This window comes from Centruroides sculpturatus, unplaced genomic scaffold, assembly GCF_000671375.1.
Source record: "Centruroides sculpturatus isolate CEXI.00-Female unplaced genomic scaffold, Cexi_2.0 scaffold546, whole genome shotgun sequence".
NCBI lineage: Eukaryota > Metazoa > Arthropoda > Arachnida > Scorpiones > Buthidae > Centruroides > Centruroides sculpturatus.
In genome coordinates, this window is record NW_019384706.1 from 249,838 (window position 1) to 266,514 (window position 16,677).

General features: G+C 36.1%; 1 protein-coding gene across 2 annotated transcripts in view; it reads left to right on the forward strand.

Annotated features, from left to right (window-relative positions):
* Nucleotides 1–16,677, forward strand: part of LOC111627679 (neuron navigator 3-like) — a 59,838-nt gene that overhangs the window by 22,413 nt on the left and 20,748 nt on the right. For both annotated transcript variants that reach the window (XM_023371286.1, XM_023371287.1), the window contains exons 7-14: nt 5,929–6,067; nt 6,519–6,688; nt 7,093–7,329; nt 7,398–8,379; nt 10,468–10,503; nt 12,888–14,109; nt 15,668–15,824; nt 15,910–15,962. In XM_023371286.1, coding sequence (XP_023227054.1) covers nt 5,929–6,067; nt 6,519–6,688; nt 7,093–7,329; nt 7,398–8,379; nt 10,468–10,503; nt 12,888–14,109; nt 15,668–15,824; nt 15,910–15,962 — 2,996 coding nt within the window. The remainder of the gene's footprint in view (nt 1–5,928; nt 6,068–6,518; nt 6,689–7,092; nt 7,330–7,397; nt 8,380–10,467; nt 10,504–12,887; nt 14,110–15,667; nt 15,825–15,909; nt 15,963–16,677) is intronic.

Here is a 16,677-nt window from a genome sequence, read left to right on the forward strand (position 1 = left end):
TATTATTAGCATCTTAAAATTACTCAAAATTTTATAATTTTAATTAAAATTATATAAAAATGTCATTTTTTTACAATTTAAAAAAAAAATTTAAAAAAAAAAATCGTGACGTCTGTTGTGACGTTAGAATATTTGAAATTTGAATTTTAAACGTATGAAATAATTATCGTTTAGTAAATTGTTTTAAGATGTTTTTGATTTTAATTAAAAGACTCGTTTAATTATAATATAAATTCAAATTTAAAAAGTGTTGACGTCCGTTATAATGTCAGGATTTTTAAAATTTAAATTTTAAATTTATTCAAGTTTTTTTTATTTTGCTGTAATTGTTTTAAACTGTTGTAATTTTAATTAAAAGAGGATGCATTTTGTTACACGTTTAGTCTTGTAGCTTTGAAGGGAATGCAATTTAAGGACATTTCACAAAGGAAAAAATGTTTGTCAAATTATAAACTGCATCGTAAAGCAATGTTTACCAGGAAATACATCACATATGATGTTCAGAACGTTCGTAGTGGGAAATATATATACATATAACAAAACCAAACATGTCTAAAGCAGAAAATAATTTTAGAAGGCAACCATCGTATTTAGCAGAGTCGCGAGCGAGTTTGTTTACCCAAAGTCACGTGATCATGGACTATCTGTTTAGGATTCGATTTAATTTACTTTAATAATACTACTAACGAGTCTGGCAATATTTAAACAAGGAAAGAAAGCGACATTTATATCAATTTAAATTAATTAGAAAGAAGACGGACGGAATTTATTCGTAGATTTAAGTAGAATTTTACTGACTTAAGAATTTAAAGTAATTTTAGCTTTAATTAGTACTTTAATTGTATTACTAATATTAATTTCGATAAAATTAGTAGAAGTAATACAAAAAATAACACGAATAGATTATATTATTCATGTGACGTAGCATAGTAGTCATGTGATTTTACGTCAAAATTTAAATTTGATGTAAATTTTTTTTTTACATTAGTAATGCATAAAATTGATAGACATTTGAGCGAAAAAACAGCCTGATGCTTTTATATGAAAGGAAATTGTTAAAATGTTTCATATTAATTAAAACTTGAGTTTATTTCTAGATTCAAAATGACACGCTATTGTTTAAAAAATTATCAGTAATTTTAACTTTAATAACACTCTTAATTATCATATTAATATTAATATTATTGAAATTTGCGGTGGAAATTAGTTTAAAAATAACCCGAACGGACTGTAATCGTTACTGGCTCTCGTTACGTAATCTGACGTCACGGTTTTAAAATTTGATTTAAAATTTAATAATTTAACTTTAAAAATGCTCAATATTGATATTAACGAGGGAATTATTGCTTATTAAGCATTTTAAAAGTTTCCTTATAATAATTACGAAAGGCTTTGTTACTTAGTCACGTGACACGCCATTCTTTTCGTACTATACAGAAATTTTAACTTATAATTATATGCCTATTTGTATTATTAGCATTAATATAACCGAAATACATTGACAAACGGTAGTTTAAAAATAACGCGAACAGACTGTAATCGGTATTGGCTCGCATCACGTGATCGGACGTCATGATTTTTAATTTGGCTTAAAATTCGGTAGTTTTTCATTAAAAATACGCCAAGTTGAATATAAATCGTGGTAAAAATAGTCAGTGGCTTATATCCTGGAGGAAATAGTTAAAATTCTTAATATTAATTAAGAGAAAGCAGACGATAATTGTGTAGATGCACGTGACCGAGTCAGACGACGTTGGAGTGAGTCACGGAGTTGGTTTCCTTCTTTAAACATCTTCCGAATTAATCTGATAAAAATCTCTTTATATTAAATAAAAATTAGAGTATAAATCACACGATTTCCCGACAAAAAAGAAGACTGAATGAACGATTTTAGTAAGTGTATTAATTAATTAATTTTTAAAATATTTTATGCCTTTTAGAAGGAATATTCAGAAATTCGTTGGTATAATTAATATAAATTAATTAGAAATCCGAATTATAACACTAAAAATACGAAATTTTTAATAGCTAAACATATCAAGGGAATTTTTTAAAAGATTTCGGGAAACTTTCCCTGAAATTTAGGGAAATTTAGAGAATTTTAAACATCCTGTATATGTTTAGCTGTTAAAAATTTATTGTATTTTTGGAATGTTTTATGAAAAAATATGTTATTATTCAAATACTGTATTTAATTATTAAGAAATTCAGAAAATATAAGTAAGAAAATATCCCTGGTTAATTTAGGATATTTTAAAAATTTTTCAAGGGATATTCTCTGAAATTTAGGGGTATTGTGGAAACGTTTAAAATTGTATGTAGTAGTTTATTACTCGTATAGATTTACTCGTACAGACTCGTACAGATTTACAGTATTACTCGTACAGACTCGTACAGATGACTCGTACAGATACAATAGGTAAGAAAGTAAATAATACTTTCTTACCTATTGTATGTCTTCAAACGTTTTTAGAATATTCCTAAATTTAGGAAATTATTACATGAAAAATGTAAAAATAGATTCATCAAGTTATTAAAGATATTTTCTAATTTATATTTTCATAAAATTTCCGAATATCCCTTAAATATTAGAGATTATTCCCTGATAAATTTATGAGAGTTGAGGAAATTTAAGCAAGAAAATATCCCTAAAGCTAATTGATATTTTCTTGTATCAATTTTCGAAATATTTCTACATGTAGGATGTATTAATTAAACGATATATCTCTGTTAGACTGGGAACTATCGTTAAATGCATCCTAAGTATAGAAATATTTTGAAAATTAATACATGGTAGAGAAATTTTAACTAAAAATTCCCTATTTTACAAGTAACAAGATACAAAATAGGGTTTAAATTATACAGCAAAGGAAACAATCGTCGTTAGGGAAATATTTTAAGAAATTTATTAAATAATATACATAGTTCTATAATTTCAACAAAAGACAGTATTAATTATGTATTGAAAACATAAGAAATACATTTTTAAAATATGAACTGGTATCTCAATGATTTCATATATATTTACATTTATATCATAAAAAAAGACAGAAAGAAGGGCTATTGGAAAGGGGAAATATCCGTACAAATGATGTTTCAACCCAGCAGAATCAGTCAGTTTAAACTACTGATAACTCGAGAAGGGGGATACAAGATACATATTGTCGACATCTTTCTGTGCTTTGTGCTCATATAAGGTCCTAGAAACGGTTTGCGGTTTTAGTTTATCAAACAGGAAACGAATGATCTTTGAACTGGGAAATAAAAAGAAACCCTTTTCACAGAAGAAATTTATATATAAATTTTTTTTCCAGATAGAATAACGATGAACAGTGAGTAACGACATGTAATACATTCATATTTAACTAGTACCATCTTAAAAAAAAACCAAATAATAATCTTCCAAACTTGCTTATAATTGTAGTTATTTTAATTTCCTATCAGCAAGAAAAAATTGTAAAAAATTGCAGGAAGAGAGATTGAGCGAGAGGACGTATAATTTTCTACGTATTTACGAATTTCTCTAAAGAATTAATGGATGCCATAGTGATGGATGCTTTAGAATATACGGTTTTTGTACGTTTAATTAATTAAAAATTGGTAATGGTGCGAGTTGAATTGTTGTCCGTAGCGATCAATTTTGTGTTGTAGATTTTTCAGGGTATTTTTTTTCTTCTTTCTTTCTTTCTTATTCTTCTTCCTCTATTGTTTTCTTCTTGAGAAAACTGATCGATAAAAACGATAAAAGGTGAGAGAATTGTTCTGCCATCTGACGGGGATAAAAGTAAACGTTTTATTATTGGAATTTTTATTTTTCAACACAAAAAGAAAGCTGCATTGATTGTTGATGGATTTTAAAAAAATATTAAATTCGAATTTGCATCTCGAAATGCGATAAAATTGCGTTTAAAAAATTGAATTTTTTTTACTACTACTTAAATATATTTTTTCGGTTCTAATTTTTGTTTAAAATATGTTTTTATGTAGAATTTTTTAAAGAATAAATAATGATAATTTTCTGATATTTTTCACGAATTTTTCTGTAAGTCTCAATGTAAAAATCATCCAAAAATTAAAGTTAAATTGAAGAGATTTTTGAGTTGTTGTATGTAATTCGATTTTTTTTTCTGTTATCCAAACTCTCAGATTTGAATTTTCTAAACTCATTATCGTTAAATTAAAATTTAAACAGATGTCAGCGAGCCATTTGAGCGATAGATAATGATTCCAATTTTAAAAAAAATGCCATAAAATATCATACATTTAGGGAAAAAACTCTGAAATTTATATTATGTGTGAAATTAGGGATTTTTTAACTGAAATATCCTTAAAATAGAAGTTAAGGAAGAAATTTTTTGAATACGGACATAATGAAGGATCTTTAAAAGAAAATTTGTGAAATTTAAAGAAAGTTAGGGATTTTTCATGGAATATATCAAATTAGGGATTTTTAAAGAAAATCCCTGAAATCAAATTAACCCAGGGATTTTTCTCAGATGCACCAATTAGTGATTTTTTTAAAGTAGTATCCTTAATTTAAGATAGAAAATTTTCTTTGAATACGAAATTAATAAAGAATAATTTTAAAGAAAAATTCATAAAATTTAAAATGAGATAGGGATTTTTCTTCTAAGACGACAAACGAGGGAATTTTAAAAGAAAAATCCCCGAAATTGCAATTAACTGGGATTTTTCTCCGATGCATCAAATTAGGGAATTTTTTTCTTTAAAGAAAAATCTGTATTTTGAAAATTCTTATCTCCAGTTTTTGCGTTGTTGTTCTTTAAATTAAAAAGGCTTCTCTATTAAACTGCATTCAAAACGTGTACTGTTTCTATTTAACTCAATTTGTTTTGATTAAAACACGAACTTAACACACACGCACAAAAAAAAGAAGAAAACTTGTCTGGACAATAAAAAAGTCCATTAAAATTACAGAAATCTGAGAACAAAGTGGAAATTATAGGAAAATCGATAGAAACTTTAACATAATAGCTTCCTCTAAAGAAGGAAAGCAGCGTTTTAAATTGCTCATAAGGAAAACAAGATTGTAACTCGTTACTAAAAGTATAATTAGTTTCCAAATCGATGTATAATGTCTTACACCCAAAACAACATTATCAAGGATGCGAAACGGTTAGCAAGGGAACAGAATGAGAAGAATAAGAATTCTTTCTTCCATAACTCACGACTTAACCACCTTTTTCCCTCGTGCCAAGAAACATGTCGCTTTACAAAGCTATCCAGTTACAGAAATATATACCAATAATCATAAAGATGTCAGTGTGTTAACCCGCGTGCGAACAACCGACATCCTGTGTCGAAATTCCACGAATTTCCACCCATTACCCATTGTGTTCCTAACTGTTTCGGCCGGTTACGTCACGGAAAATGACCCGACTAGTTAGATAACTGGTCTAAAAAGGTACCTGTACGCTTAGGAAACTTTGTTGACATTACTGTACGATGCTTCCTAACACGCGAGTTTGCCTCGGGGCGTTAACACCCACCAACGTACTATACTCTGTACAGTACATACCTAAATATGAGTGAGACCGTAGTAATCTCAGGTAAGTTGGGGGAGTTTTTTACCACTATCCTTGGGACAAGGTTACCAGCGAAGGCTGTACGTCTGTCTGATCGTTACCCGCTTTATCACTGTTGTTTTCTTTATGTTAATTATACGCTACTGACCTTCGTACAAGTGGTTTATGCCGCATTAACTGGCTGTTGCTCTTTTACGAGTTTCCCCTATGTCTGCCGGTTAGTCATGTGACAAAACGGGGAATGTAGATTAAATTAATTGATGGGACCAGATGGGGAAAAGTGGGTCGTGCGCGCCTTTTTAACGACTGTGTTAATGATATGTTCACTATGTTGTTATTTTAATAGTAAATATTTTATGTATTTTTTCTTTTAATTTTGAAGGTTCAACCGGTTTGACATCGAAAACGCCTTCCACCAACAGTTCGAGGTCTGGTTCACCTCATGGATCCACTTTTATACCTCAGCCGAAATCGGCCGTTTTGACACGTGATCGGACCAATATAGAAAAATCACAATCCAGGTATGGTTAAGATTCATTTTTTTCATCATTGGGGTGATTGTATATAATAAGAATGACAATATAATCAGTATAATAAGAATACACGTATATAAAGATGGATATACAACAATATTAAAAGGGGGTAAGCAAGTAGAAGAGTTCAACTACTCTCTGAGAATGCCACATGCAGGGCCGTCGAGAACTTGTATGGGGCCCGCGGGTAGAATGGCCCCTTTAGCCATTTATTTTTGAACAAATGAAATACGTAGAATGTTTCTTTATTAATAAAAACCGGTGTTAACGGTTTTACTTTCTGTTAGTAGAAATAACATTAGTTTTACAGACGTAGGAACTACACGAGCACGGAAAAAATCTCCAGCTACCCCATCTCGACGGCCCTGACCACACGCGATATCGTGTAATTTAGTCTTAACAACAAGTCTTATCGAATGATAATTATCTTTTTTGGCAGGCCATCTTCGACGTCGTCCTCGTCCTCTCTTTCTCATCTTCCAGTCAAGGCGCCATCTGCCGGTGTAACCAGGAATCAAACAGTTACTGTCGGGAAAAACGCTAATCATTCCATGTTGGACAAGTTCAAATTATTTAATTCGAAGGAGAGACCGAACGAGGGTGGAAAAGGTAATTTCATCGAATTTTCTAGCATTTTAATAACCTAATTAACGGATTTACTGCAAAAATTTTAGGCAGTTTGCCACGAATCTCGTATTACAAAACTACTCTACCGTATCAGAAAGAGCTCTAATTTCACAACTCTAATCTCAGTTTTTACAGTAAATTGTCTGAATAGACGGAAAGAAATTACCTGAGTTCTTGAAGCTATAAAACACAACGGGGTAGAATAAAATGACGTCACTAGTGAGGAGAGAGCGATTACATATTAACTAATGTTCTAGAGTTTTAACGTTTAAACATACCGAAATTCTTTCGTTATTTTTTAAAAACTTCTATTTGTTTTAAAATCTAGAATTAAGTTTCGAGGAGTTTATGAATATTTAAATTTATTGTTTTTTGCTACGTCAAAGGTGTGGTCTCCAAGCGTACCAGTAGCAGCAGCGGGTTTAGTTCGGCTAGGAGCGAAAAAAGTGATTCTTCTACAAGCCTATGCAGCGAATCAAAACTAACCTCAACACCGGACACACCAGAAAATCCAGTCTTTCCTGCCATCTCCACACACCAGGACAAGTCTGTTCGAAGTTTAGGAAAGAAAGTACCCAACAAAACGGCGTCCAACATCAAAGAAGCTCCACAGAAGTACACGGGTGAGTAGAGTAAATGTGTATGTCGCAATTCGGATTGGTCGAGAGTACTTATTGTGATTTATACGCAGGTAAGGATGGTAAGTTCTCTACCAGACCCACTACTAAGCAGAACAAGATCAGAAGCGGCGAGGGGAAGGAGAGGAAGGCAAAAGATGCTGAAGATGAGAACTACACTACTATCCAACCGGACAACCCCGTGAGGCAATCGAAAATATCCACACTAGCAACGAAAAGTAGTGAGAAGTCGTCTAGAAGTGGCTCCCAGGAAGAAAGTTTGGTTAACAATACCGGTATTCCCAAACCTACAGCGGCGGTCAAGGGCACAACAAAAACAAAAGTGGTTAGGAACCAGGATGCGGGTTACGGGAAGGGATCACGTGACGACAATTACGTCAGCACACGGGTGGAACACTCGAATCAATACCAGTCCTCTTCCCTACCCAAACCTGACCGGAGTAAAGACAAACAGACGGAAGTTACACAGGCGATAGCTATGGTTTCTCCTATAGTGTGCAGCAAGACGGAGATTGCGGATAACCAATCATCCGCAGAAAAGGAGAAAGAGGAGAGCAAGGAGGAGGAAGTAAAAGAATCCGATAGTTTAGCCGACGAAGCCGAAGATATAATGGTTAACATAAAACCCATGCAGCCCTTGACTAGGGCCTCGCCCTACGGCTACACCAGGTTAGGGTGGAGCGCCAGGAAGATGACACCGGCGGGTCGAGTTCAGACTGACGTCAGCCCTTGTACGAGGCTGGCAGTGAATAGGCTGATCGCGCAGGATTCTTCTAGGATCTACGGTGTTCCAGTTAAGAGGACACCTATAGAGAAACTGGAGCAGGATTACGTCACAGATATAGAATTGCTCGATATCTCTGCCGGTTATATGAGTGACGGTGACATGTTAAGGACCGGAAACGGGTGGAGACCCGACGATATAGCTAGTGGTTATATGAGCGAAGGTGGGGCTTCTCTGTATGCTAGGAAGAGCGGAGGAAGGAGCAGCAAGGAAAACGTGGTCAAGACCATTAATGTGCTTCAGGACGATAGGTGAGTGCGTTTTGATTTGCATAATGAATATCGCTCGACTGTTTTTTTATGCACCCGATGAATATAAAACATTATACTCCCATAATTTATAAACATAATCATGCGTCGAACAGTAGAAATTACACAGTTCGAATACTACACAATACATACACCGCTGCATTAATTATAAACTCGAAACTAGGTTCTTATACTTGGATAACTTTCTGGAACAGGCGGAAATATTAAAAATTCAAGAGATATAAATCAGTTTAGTTCCGCCCGAAGGAACAGAACAGCAACTTTCACCCGATCGACTTTGTCACTTAGAAAAAACACACCAGTGATAAGTTTATGCGGATGTCTAATGCAGTAACACTGTATTCGCTCTGTTTACCTTTATAAAAATTGATGCGGCATGTCGATCCCCGCATGTTGCCCATTAAATTCGTGACAGTTCACGTCACTATAAAACGTTGCGGCATGAACTTGTCGAGTTATAAGCCAATCGACGTATAGACAGTCTGACAGGCTCCTGTTTATCTTTGAGTAATCGGCTACTTATGATCATTGCAGCGCAACTCAAATTGCATTTTACGGCCCGAGCTATTAATTGCGGCGATTGATCACCTGCCACGACGTTCATTAATAATAGTTTTCGTGAGTCACGCTACGGTTCCCTTTCTGTTTGTACATTAAGACCATCGATAACCATCGTAAGTATCCGAAGAAACGCACAGTACACTTAACTGCTGTTTTATACAGAAACATCACTTACATTAGCACTTTCCTTTCGGCAATCGAGGATTAAATTGCTATAATAGGAGAGGGTTGTCGCTAACACAACGTTAGTTTTCTTTTTTCTCTGTGTGTGTTATGTAGGAGAGTTGTTTCCACGCTTCACTAAACAAAAAGTAAAAGAAACTCGACTGATGATAGATGCTCTTCACTCATTTTTCTAGGGTTCTTTCACGCGTGCAACCGTCTCTGCCAAATTTTTTCTTTCGAGCTACCACTTTTTTAAATGGCGCCACTCTCCGTCTGACCATTTGTCATAAGGGATTTTTAGAGTATCGGCAACGATTAGCGGTGTGTGATTTGGTGACGTAGCTGCAATCAATTACTACATCGGGCGCCATGATGACCGACTTTGATTCTACTCGCTTTATCGCTTCCCTAATTTCCAATTTTGGTCGATTCGCTGCTGTCACGTGATCCTATTTAGGTTGCTGAGAGAGAGAGAGGAGTGCCATCGATAGGCATCATCTTACCAGATTTATTCATAAAATTCAAGATTCAAGAATTAATTCGTTCAGAAGAGCATCCTCAATATTTAACTTTTGAAGTATGTTATTAATGATGTATAATGCGCAATATGTAAAACAGTGAGTACATTGAGACATTACGTTATACATGCCTAACAAAGGATGGCACATCAAATTTTACTGTATAAAGATGTAATTTTTTTGCCTAATATCACTATGAAAACCACATGTGTAATGTCTTAAAGATTCTCTCATCTATCATCTCATTCTCTGTACAAGACGATAGTGCGTAATTTACATACAGAACAATGTCTTACCAAAAAAATACACTTGCAAAGTACTTTATAATCATGCAAATACATAACTCATACATCTGTATATATTATGTATAATTGCAACTTGAGACTTTAACACATCTTCACATACGTAACGTTAAGTTTTTTTTATGAACAAGGATGGAAAGAGAAACAGAACGAGAGCTATAGCGATCGACGAGCTCTTTCCATCTTTCTTTCTACCATTAACTTGATGGAACATCATTCTTTAGCTGCTGCTGCTACTGCTGCTGCTGATGTATTGCATCGATTGCATTCCTCCACCTAAACAGTTTTCTTACTATATACTAATTTTTTTAAAAAAATATGTAGTTGTTTACGGGCCGTTAATAGTTTATTACCGCAACAGATAAAGAAATGGTTACCGTATAGGTGCCACGTGCGCTTTAAAGTCGAGTTAATGGCGTTTTATACGCCCGTATACAGTACAGTATCCACCGTACACCACACCTATATAGAATTATGGTATGTGTTGCAGGATTGTCATTTAAGCTTCCTTTTTCTTCCGCCAGGAATAAAAACGCAGAAACGGAAGCTGCTCGCCCGGGGTAAGTCCTTAAATTGTTACTGGAGCCGCACTAACATCTAACCAATTGCTGCATGCTCTATGCGGGGTGTATCTTTTCTCTTCTTGTTTCTGCTTAAGAGCGGAGTTCAACAACCTTAAAACTGCATGGGTGACGTGTTTCCATCCCCTTTCTGTAAATGTCACTTCACCTCTAGTTATCTATTACAACCGGGAAGCTGCACTCGGGGGGTCAAAGTTCAGACGGGGTTGGGATGTTTCTGGCAAAGTTTCGCTGGCCGGGTGACGTCACGGGCAGCCATTGGTCAGTCGTCATCCGACTTCACTTCCATTACCCCCTTCTGCCGCGTTTGGTTGAATCCATTCTGCAACTGGCATCGATTCCTGGCTAACATGTCGTCAGTAAGTGCACAGTCTGTGCCGTTCGTCCTTACCTGGTAGAGACGTAGAAACACCTCTATGCCGCACGTTTTTTAGAGGATGTATCACGATAGGTACTACTACGACTGGTACGGATGCCACAGCAGGTGAGTTACGCGCCATCGCGACCCATACGACGTACATAAACGTTCATCCCCATCCGCACTGCGCCCGGATACGTCCACCAACCCTCCTCTCGGGTTTAGGGTGCTTAATCTACGAATTTACTACAACGGATTAACCGAGTGTAACCCATATACAAGGCAAGGGACAGTTTGATCGGTTTTGGTCTTTGCTTACTTGTCAAGGATCCCTGGCATGGGTTGCCATGGCTACCGGATGGGAAGAAGTGCGGCCGTGACGTCAATTCCTTACATTCGGCTATTCATAGATTTGTGCATTGTTTATCGCTCCTATGACAGGACGGTTCGACTTTATTATCTACAGACGGCGTTACCGGGGGTTAATGCTACAAGAAAAGCGAATTAATTGGTAGTGAGTAAATATTTAACCACATAAATGGCTAAAAGCTACACTAGATGAAGCGAGTAAAGGATTTATCAGCCACTTCAGCTAAGCTTCTCTTAAGATAATGCACTATCTGGCAACGTTTGCAGCTATCTCGTTCGCTTGGGATGGTAAGAACAACGTTTTTATCGTTATCCTAACGAAAATAAGTTACTTAATTAGTACTTAAGATGTGTCCTAGCTCATTCAAAATAGTCGGCTAAACACGGATAATCGGATCTTACTTGTATTATGTCAATACAAACCATCTAATACTCTTACCTACGCGTGATAATCTTATATACTACGTAGAAGCTCCTGTAAGCTAAGATTTATCTAGAAATTATTTATTTATAGACAATTCACTCCGGTATATGTTATAGTTAATCGATAGGCGCGGTTAAAGCTGAAATTTCTAGATAATTATACTTCACAGTATCCTAAGATAATGCCCGAGAATTTATCAGCATCGATCCTACAGTATTGTTTCTTTTTCTATGAGTATTTGTTCGGTTACACTTTGCTAGACAATGATAATCCGCAGATTATAGGCAGGCATTGTTGGTCGACGTGAGGATCCGCCATCCTCTGGATTGTTTACATGTCACGTTCGCTCATAGCGCACTCCAGTCACGTGACCGGTCGTGCGTACTGGCGATTATTAATAGACAGTTGACTCACCTCCACCCACTACACACAGGCACACACACACACACACACATATCGACTGTCACCTGTATGAACGATGACTAATAGAATTTTTCCATAGAGTAGCTTACCTGATTGAAGATAAAAGTGACTCAGCGTGTACAAAGGGGTGATGTACCGGCTACATGGTAAATCGATTAGGCAATGCGGTTTTTGACCCACTCGGTTTGTTGATCGGAAGAGAGGCATAAGTTAATTACGAGGGGGCCTGACTCTCACAGGGTAAACATACTAAAATGAAAGATAAACTGTTAGAAGTGTGTTTTATAGTCACCTTCCCCGTGCAGCTACGCTAACCATATGTAGTAAGCTCCTATAAGTGCCCTGGTTTTATCAAAACGGATCCACTTCAATCGCTTCCAGTTGGTTTGAAGGACTGGAAGTGGATTCAGTCGTAAAGATGTCTAATTTAACAGCAATAAAATGATCTCGTTTTCTTATTAACGTGCTTTTGAAGTGTGTATACGCTCCCACTCCAACAGAATTTTTATTCCTACAACAGCATTGCGCTATTTTTGATGTTGTTCAGGCAATTAGAGAGAAGAGGCTGTTAATGTTTATTAATAAAGCTGTAATAAATAATTAGTAAACGCATTCTGTACGCTGTTTCTTGTCTTGTTTGCTATTTTTAACAATAAATTCTTCATTCTGATATGCTTGGGTTTGGAAACTCATACAAATTAATAATTTCGCAATAGACAGTGGCATTGATCGCGCGCTGTTTTCTATTCTTTTTAATGCTGTATTTTGCTGCCTTTTTTTCTGTTTCAGCTTCGACGACAGCAGTTCTCTCAGCAGTGGCATCAGCGATACAATTGCAGAACTCAGCACAGACGACAATCTGACTGGTTCTTCCGTCAGTTCGGATAATAATCCGTATGGAAGCTTGAAAAGGCCGAATCGAGAAGAAGAAAAGGCATCCTCCATCACTCCCATCAAAGAAGGCTCCAAGAAGTCTCAAACCAGCCGCGCAGACACTCAAAGGGGATCCAGCAAGCTGAGCAGGAGCGGAAATGTTAAGAAAACGGACAGCTCCATGCAGACGGAGTCCAGCGCCTTTCATCACATGTCCTCCTCCTCTTGGAAGAAGTACTTGCAGCAGCACGAGCGGCACACCCCGCGTGAATCTAGAAGTCCCGAATTGCGTTACGAAAGAGGAAAAGATGGTGACATTAACAGAAATAAAAGCTGTATGGGGAGCACATCCGGTCGTAAAGTACCCGCGGAAGTGGACAAGAAACACAAAGTTCTGAGCGTCAAGTCATCCGAATTGGGATACTTCAGCGAGGGTGATAACCTGAGCGACGGTGGAAGCCCTAGAATTGTAAGAGGCAGTTGCGAGTCTCTTCCGCAGAGTTTCAGAACTGAGAAGAAGGTGCAAGGTCTAAGACCTAGCGTGATCTCCTCTAATTTGACTAAACGACCCACGAGCGCATGCAGCATGAGCTCCAACGGCAGCATTAAGAGTAGTAAGCTTTCCAAGAAAGAAGAACCGCACTACGATAGCGTGGATTTCATCCGCCCCGTTTTGAGTTCCATCCCCAGGATGGGTAACGGCTCACCCTCGAAAACACTAGAAAGAAAAGGTAAAGTTAAAGTATGCGCTAACACTCAGACTACCCAAGAGTTGCACGGGATTGGAGCACACTCAGATAGCGAGTATTGTACTTTAGACAAGAAGCACAAGCCATTCTCCATGACCTCCCCCACTCTCAGTTTAAGAGATCGTCTCTCTATCAATCAGTCTCCTCAAAATTCGGATTATGTTATCCTTTCACGCGACAGAAATCCCCGCATTTACAAGACCACGTTGGACAATGATAATTATGTCAACATTGAACCGTTGACATCGACCGGTTCTCATTCCTATGCCTGGATACGTCACAGCCCCGGTACCTCCGTGTCGGCTCCTAGTCAGAGGAACTATAACAGTCTTCCGGAAACGGAAAGTTTGGATTCAATTTCTTCTGCTCCTGTTGGAATGCACGGTCAGGTAGGTGTATACCACATCTCTCTATTGATACACTACATTAAATTATCCATTATTCGCCATTTTTACCTTTATTCTTTCCTACTTTTTAATGTGTATCAAAGGGATGATGTAAATAACATCTAGAGAAGTTACGCAATATACGTATTACACCGTAAGTATACATTTTACGACACAGTAGGAGCTTAGATAAACATGTTATACTGCAGTTAGACTCCCTTTTCCTGTTTGATAGATAAGTTATATTACCATTACATAGATTATACAGCAGACAGATGCGGTACACTTCTGATAAACACTTAATTTTTCGGAGAAATTTTATATTATAACAACAGATAACGTGTTTGCGTATAGATAAATACGTTAAAACATAGATTCTACACGTATACAAGCTTTGTTAGTCCTTATTTCCTGCAAGATTTTTACTGTTAGACAGACTACTTTACATACATGATTGATGATGATAATCTACAGATAAACACATTACAACCTCTATACGTACACAAATTACTTTACGATGAGCTTTACAGTCTCGTTAGTTTTGCAAATTAACATGTATACCAGAAGATAAGCGTAACATATTAAATCAGCTTATATTAAAACACAGCTGGAACCATCAATTAAGTGTAAACACGTGATTTTTTTAAAACTTTCTTCGTGTGATAAACTGCATACAATTAGACATTATAAATAATAAAAAAAAAAACAGGCAGAGGAAAAAAGAAAATACACGATAGACGATCGTTCGGTGCTGATCATAGTGACGTGCACAATCGATAAAAAAAAGGGCAGTTCCTGTATTATCAGCTGTTCAGTTTAGAACTTATTAAAACAACCAACTCGTGTCGATGACCTAACACCAATTTGGCTTTCTGCCATACCTGCTTCACTACTCTCACCTTTATTATTACATTTTTTTCCTCTTTCCTCCCCTCTACCTAAGCCATATAAAACTCTGTATTAACTTCTTAAAACCCCTCCTCTTTCGGTCATTAATCACGCCATTTGGTGTTGTCTCCAGCAATGAACCACTCTCCAACTTTAAAAACATACTTCCAGAATGAGGTTCGTGGTTCGGGGCATTGTTATTTAATCCCCAGAAACTTCTACGCTCGGATGAATCACGTGATTGGGTGTCACGTCGACGGTGCCGCATACTTTTGCATAGTTACTCTACTTGGGATTGGAAAAATGCATTAAAGAAGCGCTTAAAGAGGGACCAAATATCTGTTTTAATTATATCTGCACACCATTTTATGGCTTTGTTATCATTGTCTGGTAATAAAAGCTTTAAGTTTCGTGCTTTAATCGTTATTCTGTTTCTATTACCAAGAGTAGATTCGTATGCTTTACGTTTAATTTACACACAAAAAATCTTTAGGAGAAAGGTACAGAAATTTATCTTCCTCCCTCCTCTACGTACTAAACTACACCTACACCCAAGTTTACCAACTTCGCCCCAGTTAAACAATATTCAAAAGCAATAACAATGCGTTAACGGGCGTTTATACTGTAATTTAATGTTACTGAGGCTTTTATTACATACTTATCTATTCAACAGGGGTCATCGTCGTATTACTATCCTCTCTCACCTGTGAATACGTCACTTCCGTCGTCTAATTCGTCCGTTTCTCACGCCAGTGGCAGGAGTTCCGGTGGGTCATTCTCACACTATATGGGTGGTCTACTGAATAAAATGGGCAATAAGGAAGATGAGAGTAAGTACAAAAATTAAAAAAAAAAAATGGCGGTGTACAACAGAAGTATTGATATTGATCAATACCCATTTTGTTTTCCTTGTAGTTCATGGTTCTGCCCTTTCACTCGTCTCCACCACTTCATCTATTTACTCTTCGGTATGTATTTTATTTATTTACTGGTTTATTGTTAAAATTTACAAAATTTTCGAAGATTTTCTTGCTACCAAACACGAAAAGCAAATACATTTGACATACCCGGATATAGTACACTATAATTAGTTTACCTTACGCTATATCGCGAGTTTAATCGACGTCGCGACTGAAGGATAAATTACGTTGTTGGACAAAATAAATGCTATCTAACACCCGTTTTAACGTGTATAAATCGCCGGTATTAATACCTTAAAATATTGCTTACTCAAGTGAGATTTTGCTTCGAATTATAGAGCGAAGGAACGTTGTTTTAAGCGCAATATAAATTACAATTTCTAAAAAAGATATTCGAAATTTATTCATTAAAAAAACTGTTCCCTCTCAATAGCGAAATCACTCTACAAACAAACAGTACATCGCGTGTAACGTTTCCTGCAATATCATCTCGAGGAAATGATTGATTACTAGAAAAGTTATAAGCAATGCAATTATCTGAGAAACGGATTGCTATCATTTGTACTGTACTGTACAAGTAGAAAAATCTGCATTTTTTAAAGCTTAATTTTTTTCTTGTTTCTATAAATTTTCAGTGAATTTCCAGTGTTTCATACATTAAATCCGCTACTCTTAACAAAACATTGCTTCTATATTTACGCTGCTTTCATGTATAACACTGCACGTATGTATTTTGTACGCTACACTACGCAATGGTTTCTAA